Below are 7,955 nucleotides of genomic sequence, written 5' to 3'. Positions count from 1 at the left end.
CTTTTAATGTAATCAAGAACTATACAAATTTAATTCTTGCTTAAAAGCAACCTAAGTCATCTATAAAGATTGTTGCTAAAGCAATACGAAGAACAATATTAATTGAGATCAAAAAGATCAATGACATTTAAAACAACTTATTTTTCAATATTTTTATGTTTCTTTTTGTGATTCAACAAAATAAGCAATGAAGATATAGAACATAAATATTTTACATTAAAACTGAAAATAAGTAAGTATTAGCGCTTAACACAAAATATTTTAAACAAGAAATTTATGATAAAGTAAAACAAAAAGTTTTAACTCATGTAGTCTTTAATACCCTCTGTAGAAATAATATTTTAATAGAAATCTAAATAATAAAAAAAACACATACATATGCAACTGAATCAAATTTTTTTTTTGTTTTTATGTACAATATATTTTACAAGAATCTTTTCATAATTTCAGTAATTTTAAAGTTTTGAATTTTAAGAAATAAACTAAACAAACATACAACATCTAAATCATCTGTAAAAGTAATTTAATTATTATAAATACAACTATATCACTCCGAATCAACTAAATTACAGTTCAATATGTTCATAATCTTTATCAGTATGTTCCTCTCTCTTCTTCGGATGCTTCTCTGGCTTTACAATTACGATTGCTTCTTCGTCAAGCAAATTATTATCAACAACTTTAGTAAGTGGCGCAGGGGGCCACTTAATCAAACCATTTTCATCAGCCATATCTAAAATTTCGCAAATCAACGGCGATTCGATCCCCAAAATATACTGACAAATTTTAGGCTCCAACAAATATAAGGAGACCTGACTAGGACTAGATGCGTTCTCTAGGCACTTCAATTTCACTTCGGTCTGCCTAGGTTTCTTCGTTTGCTGACAAATGTTTCCGTGAGAGTAGAAATGAGAGATTTGCACTCGTTGACCTAAGTCAAAAATACATATGTATTAAACAGAAATAGTCACGTGTAACTACTTAAATATAATATACCTTTAGGTTTAGGTTTTTTAAGTGGATTTTCCGCTAACCAGGCAAGATGTTCTGCTTCGATAAACTCTCCTAATAAAACCGTTGAATGGAAACCATCTTTATCATCAACGTGTACTTGTTTCACATGTTTACCATAGCAAAAGTCATACTTCCACCATCCAGTGCCCTATATATTATCATATGTTATTAAAAATAAATAATATAATATACATATATTTAGCATTTTATTAAAAAATACAAACCCCCTCTAGACAATTCTCTCCATCAAGAAAAGCTCTCACTAAATCATCATTTTGAAAGACTTGAGCCGGAGACTCTGGTAAAGTAGTCGGACCGTTTTGAATATTATTCGCAATGCTATCGTAATCAATTGGCTGCAGTTCCATCTTAACCTTAGTTTCTCCGTCCTATAATATAAAATGAACTTTAAATATAATTCAAATAAAATAGTATTATTCCCAATAAAAAAAGAATTTATGATATAATTAAAAATAAAAATCTAAATCAAATAATATTAAAAAACAAATTTATTTATATTTATTACTTGATAAGTAAACAGTTTTATTTTACTTTACTATCATATATACTTGCACATACATTGACTTCAAAGAAGACTAGTAATTTAGGGAACCAAATCGCTTTCAAAAAGAAAGAGAAAAGGAGTACTCGTCAATGGAAATTAAAATAAGTCATCCAAATCTATCAAGTTTTGGTTCCGAGAATCCTTTTTCTTCCACAAATACCAGAGATGACAGATTCGAGCCACGATCAGGTGGTGGCAGTTCGAATCATCGCCGAAAGACGTAACCGCTAACTAAAACCATTACCGCCCTGTGTACTTACACATACCAATACCACCCCTCAAAGCGTCCAACCAATCATACGGCAGAAATTTAATAACACGTGAAGATCACGCGTTTCTTTTGCATCGATTGTTGAAAGTAAATAGACGTAGTAATCGGGCCACGCTGTCATGGCATTGTCTCTTAATTCGTGAATTTTTATGCTTTTGAAATGTCGATTTGCAAAAGATATTATAAAAGAACGAGCTGCACGAAAATGATTTCCAAAAAAATCTGTAGGTGATGAATCACTTCAAGATTTTGTGTTGTGCTGGTCTGTTTTTAAGCCAACGATGTACATATATATATATATGATATATAGTAGAAAAAAAATACATACATTATAATAAAATAAATTCTATATGTAATTTATTTTCAAGTCTAAAAAAATTAAAGAAGAAAATAGGTTTGATACAAAAATATATTAAACGTACAATTACATTAGTATTTTAAATAAATAACCTTTACCATTTTATTATTTTAATTTTTTTATTATATAATGGTAACATACCTGTTGAAAATTCAACTAAGAACATATTAAAGTAGTACGACTTAAATAAAAGTTTTCTATATTTATTATTTAATGAAAATATAATTTCTTCACAATAACCAATTATAATATTAAATTTAACTGCTCGAAATAATATTGTTGTATTTTATAAAAATTAACTTTTGATCATGATGATTGAGAACATTGTATTTCATAAAATCAGACATGACTTATATTTTCAAAACCGTAGTAGTTATGTGTCTCGGTTCGCTGATAACAAAGAACGATTCTAGCTTAGAAATTAGAAGAAGAGTGTTGGCAAAAATATGCTTTTTCGGAATCAAAAAGTACCCGAGATCAAACCAACTCTTTGCCCATGTTTATATATGGGCCTGAATGTCGGTCTCTGACAAAATAAGATATGGCGAAGAGTGGTGTATACAGCATAAAACAAAATAAAAGTAACACCAAAGTAAAGATGGTTGAACTGCATAAAGTAGGATACCACATTTCTGGGACTAAGAGATGAACCCGCGTTGCAGCTAGACCGCACAATGGACTTAGTGCCAATGTTATGTTACATTATAGATCTACTACTAATGAAGAATTAAATATATGGTATATATATGTATTTACTCAAGTTTAAAACCATTAACAAAATATGGTTGATCAGTAGTGTAAGTTGATGATTAACACTTGAAAGACCCGAGTTATAAAACTCATATGAACCTTAGGGCTTTTTAATATTAATCTAGGAGATCTAAATTAGTGATTATTATATAATTATATTTCCAATTACAGATTAGGTTTTCCTAGATTTTCCTAATCTCATGGATTAATATCATGATAAATAGTTTAAAATAAAATTGAAGTAGATCATGCTTAGTGACATATTGATTATAAACTGTAATAATAGTTGATTAGTTTGTAATATAATTAATAAAATAGATGTCACTGATTTTTACAGTCTGGTGTCTCACTACTAACTTAGTAGTTGTTAATTGTGTTTACCACATTGTAATCGCATTGAGGTAATGCCTTTCATGTTGCAACAAAAGTTTTTCAATAAGTAAATAAATATATGGTATAATTCTATAATGGAGTAAATTCAGCTCATAGAGAATATCACATATGTAAATATAATATTAGGTTATTCGGAAAGTGTCGTTTTTTTGTATTGGTCTATTTAGATGATTAATCACTCTCTGCCTTTCATTGTGTCAACACATATCTTGTTATTTTTCGGTTCATCAAAATTCAGAGCATCCATTTTAACAAAAAAAATAAAAACCACTGAATTGCGATGGCAGAATTTATACAGACCGAAGATGTCTTACGAAATTGCATGCTATTTGAGTTTTTTTATTAAAATATCTGCAACTAATACAACAAAAAATATTTTTGATGTATTGGGGGGCGTATTAGATCTTCGTAATTGGCAGAGATGGTTTAAAAATATTTGGATGGAAGATTTCGATATTAAAACAGTCTTGGACGTGAAAGACCTGCAAAATTGGATAAAAATGGATTGAACACAGAAATAGAAAATAATCTGACCCAAACTATCCAACAGCTGGCAGAGAAGCTCGGATTCTCCGAATCCACTATTCATAATCATATTAACCTTTTAAACGCCGCTAATTATTGGTACGGACGTGCATTACAGGCCGAGAATTTTCTAGCAAAAACAAAATCTATTTAAATTAGATTTTTTGGAAATGTGTCGATGGTATATTATGACGACTTATCAAATAAATGTACAATATGATATTTTCACTATCATTTACCAAGAAAAACAGAATTATTTTTTCTCGATTAAAGTCAGGGTTGTCACATTGCTGATAGAAGAGTTTAAAAATAAAATAATTATATATATTGGAAAATATATATTTAAAAATTAGTTTTATTTGTTAATTAAATACAGACGTTTAAAAAACAAAATGTTAGGGTTGTCACATAGCTTTTATAAAAATTATGAAAATTCATAAAAAAAAATACAAGAAAACCAAATCAAAAATTCTATATCGACAAAAAAGGTAAAATATAAAATAACGTCAAGCACAAGCCAAACCAGAGTTGCAACTGATGATAATTATTCCCGTTAGTAATAAAAAAGTCCTGCGCAGCACAACCCTGAACAGTAACTTTCGTTGAACGCCAAACACAGCTTTTATTTTGATTTCTGTAATATCGATAATATTCGCAATTTATCCGATCTTAATATTTTTTCATCTCGAAAAATGTCACTATGTGTTTAATTTTTTTATGTCATACAAAACTTTCAGGCCTAGCTAGTAAAATGAGAACAAAATAGAGCGCCTATACGCGCTCGTTTTGTATGGCCGGCCTCATGCGACTAGTCACATGAGCGCGTATACGCGCTTATGGCATAGAAAGGGTTAAAGAAATCGGGAAGATTTGGAGGTAAAGTATAAGGATCCTTCACGGGCTGAGCGACGAGAACAAAGCCGAGAATTCTTAGATCTTAAAGATTAAACACCATCTGGTGACCAGAGACGAGAAATGGGTGCTGTATGACAACCGTGTGGGATAGCGTAAGAGTCATACACTGAAATTCTTCGACCTGGAATTACAGGAATGATGCACTGTGAGCAGTTAGACCGTCTAAAGGACCAATTAAGAAGAAAAAGACCATCAATTATCAATAGAACTCAAGTGGTTTTACAACATGATAATTCGCGACATGTTGCTAAAGTGACAATGGATAAAACAAAGGAATTAGGCGGGAAAGTAAAACTTCACCCCCCATACTCTCCTGATATTGCTATTTCCGATTATTTCTTTTTCCGGTCCATACAACACTATTTGAAAAGAAACTGATTCCAAAACTGGAATTTTTACAAAAAAAGGTATAAAAAGTTGAAGAAGTGGCTTAGTTCTATCTAACGGGGGACAACTATTTTTTTGGATATTTATCAAGTGTAAAAAAGCAGCAATATATTGTTTCATTTTTAAAACGACATTAATTTCCTAATAACCTAATACAAAGAAAATAAAAATATTCATTATTTCACTCGCGACTAACTCATGTGTAATAAATAAATACGAAAGTGAGTCAAATTAAAACCTTAAAATTAATATTTAAAACACCGGTCTATTGTACTGATAATTAAGAGCAGTGTTACATATAGTTTAGAGTGAGCAAAAGGTAGCAGTACAAATAAATCATGCAACGGAAGCAAAGTGATTTGAGGTATTCATGCACTTTTTAAGCTCTAGAAAACTTGTATTAAACACCACAGAATTAATTACAATTACGAGATACAAAACATTTAAGATTTGATTTGACTCTCCTTCGTGCATTCTTAAGTGCAATAAATAAACAATAACCTACCTCTACAACTTTCTCAAACTTAATAACGGCAAGGACGTCTTTTCCTAGTTTGTTTTCCTGAACAAATATTTAAACTATAGATAAATGTGTAAACTATAAAAGCAAACCAATGCATGCAATAATCATATAATCAAAATAACAAAAGTATAATGCAATAATAAGACAGAAATTGATTCAAAAATTGATATGTTCACGTACGTTGACTTTTTGTCCATATCTGAAACTTTCGGCTTCCATTGCAAGCAAACTCCTCGGTTTCTTGGAGCCGTTACCGACTGGCAAGCAACTCACTACATTCTCTTCGGAGTCTTTAGGTTTATATTTTGGATGAGCGCACAGCAACGGCGATAATATCGTCACTTCATATTCGCACGTCGAAGTCTCTTTGAATGTATAGACTTCGTGTTTCCTATTACTAAAACATACATATTGCACTTTGGTCTTTCGAGGTTTGTTGTTGAGATCGCATAATGTACCTATTAAATCAAAGAAAAAATAAATCTCTTAAAATCACCCGATAATAACAATATAAACTTACCACTAGACATTTCAAACTCAACGTAAGGTAAATTCAGCCCTTCGATCTTCTTAAACTTAGGCTTTTCTCCTTTCTCTTCCGCTTTCTTCATATCCTCTTCTAACTTTTTTTGTTTAGCTGCATCCCACGTTCCTAAATAGTACTCTTGGAGTTTTACTTTCTTACCTACAAAGCAAAATCATTATCCAATATAAGCATACTAGCATTAAAATAAACACGAAAATTACCTTCACGCTCTTCATGATACTGCCTCACGTATTTGCCGTGACAGACTTCATACGTCCAGTAGCTTTCCACTCTATAAGAACATAGTTGCGGGAAGAACAAAGTAGATAGAAGCTGCAATGGACTGAAGCTATGATTTGCATCGGTTTCTTCTACAGTTTTGCCTTTCAACTCAGGAATGTAACATTGATACTTTTCACGGTTCGTCGTTACTATATCTAGTATTTGACTTCCATTTTTCTAAAAATAATAAAACAATTATTTATTATACATAAAAATCAAATCATAAATAGAATTAAAATGTTTCATTGCAGTTACCATATCATCTGTGTCTAGTTTTCCTGGCCAATTAATTCTAAATTGTATCGTATCATCGAAGCCTTTATAGTCTTGACAATTGGCGATACGATTTGCGATTATTATAAAAAATATTATACCGCTTTTTAAAATCGGCATTTTAAAACGAATTTCGAGTTTAATTTCAAGCTTTCAACACATCACCGGCTAAAATGTAAGAAAAAAGCCACTTCCGAAGCGGCTTCGCTAATGACAGCTTGAAAGAAACGTCAGCGTTAAAATTGCCCACAACACGCAATAATGCGACCATATGCAATGGCTGATAAATAAATAAATAATACACAACTTAAAAAAATGTTTTAATTATTAAAACTATATATCATAATATAAATAAATTTGTAAATAAAAATAATGTGTTTATACTTTTCTACTAGGATGACGTAATACCGAACAGTGCTTTTAATCGAAACCAAAAAAAGAAATAAGATAAAAATAAACGTAAACTTACATTTTTCTACCTACTCCTTTCTCATAAAGTTCTTTTAAATCATCGTAACTGGCAAAAAATAATGAGTAATATATTTTATCTGAATAATTTGGCAAGTGGTGCTCTGATATAAAAATTTAGAAGGCATCTAGAAGCTGTCGAGCAGAAACGTTATTTTTTCAAAGACTACGTTGTCCTCAATGTATTGCTCGAAAAGAATAATGGTTTATTCCTGGTATTTTTGAAAATATTTTTTTCTATAATTAACTTTAACGCGCTCATGCTATACTGCTTTGTTAGAGAATTTCGCAAAAGAGAGATGGGTGAGTATATCGGACGGTGATTATATCCTCTTTTCTCTCGCACAGATTCGTTTGTAGGTGTGCAAACGAGATGCACGTGTGTGAAAGTTAGAGCAAGGTGCATCACGCTCCGACTCGCTCTAATGCATGCATCAGACGATGTTTAAATCGTGCGTCAGTACTTGTTTGCCTGTCGTCGGGAGAGCTACGTCAAAGTGTAGAATATGCCTGTGCTTGTCAAATATTTTTTGACTTAACAAGTAATTATTAATTAATAAGGGTGTAGAAGTTTTCTCGGATAACGAAGATGTAATTTAAATTTTCGAATCGGAATCAGAAGAAAATTATTGCGATTACGGTGTAATTGCTTTTTACATTTACATTTAAAATTATTATTTATTATAAAATCAGTATTTATAATTT

The 7,955-nt window shown here is 30.9% G+C and overlaps 1 protein-coding gene across 1 annotated transcript; it reads right to left on the bottom strand.

Annotated features, from left to right (window-relative positions):
- Window positions 1-379: 379 nt before the first annotated feature.
- Window positions 380-7,042, bottom strand: LOC148232910 (endoplasmic reticulum lectin 1). Its single transcript, XM_088190775.1, has 8 exons — window positions 6,765-7,042; window positions 6,449-6,686; window positions 6,222-6,386; window positions 5,882-6,159; window positions 5,684-5,740; window positions 1,239-1,403; window positions 997-1,162; window positions 380-931 (listed from the first exon to the last, which is right to left on the bottom strand). Exons 1-8 carry the CDS (start codon window positions 6,900-6,902, stop codon window positions 567-569), a joined length of 1,572 nt encoding a protein of 523 aa, XP_088046901.1. The 5' UTR covers window positions 6,903-7,042; the 3' UTR covers window positions 380-566.
- Window positions 7,043-7,955: the final 913 nt, after the last annotated feature.

The sequence above is a fragment of the Plectrocnemia conspersa genome, unplaced genomic scaffold (genome assembly GCF_051122295.1).
Source record: "Plectrocnemia conspersa isolate PC_06_02 unplaced genomic scaffold, ASM5112229v1 ptg000008l, whole genome shotgun sequence".
Taxonomy (NCBI): domain Eukaryota; kingdom Metazoa; phylum Arthropoda; class Insecta; order Trichoptera; family Polycentropodidae; genus Plectrocnemia; species Plectrocnemia conspersa.
Note: the sequence above shows the minus strand (reverse complement) of the source record. Positions and strands in the feature narration are given on the sequence as shown.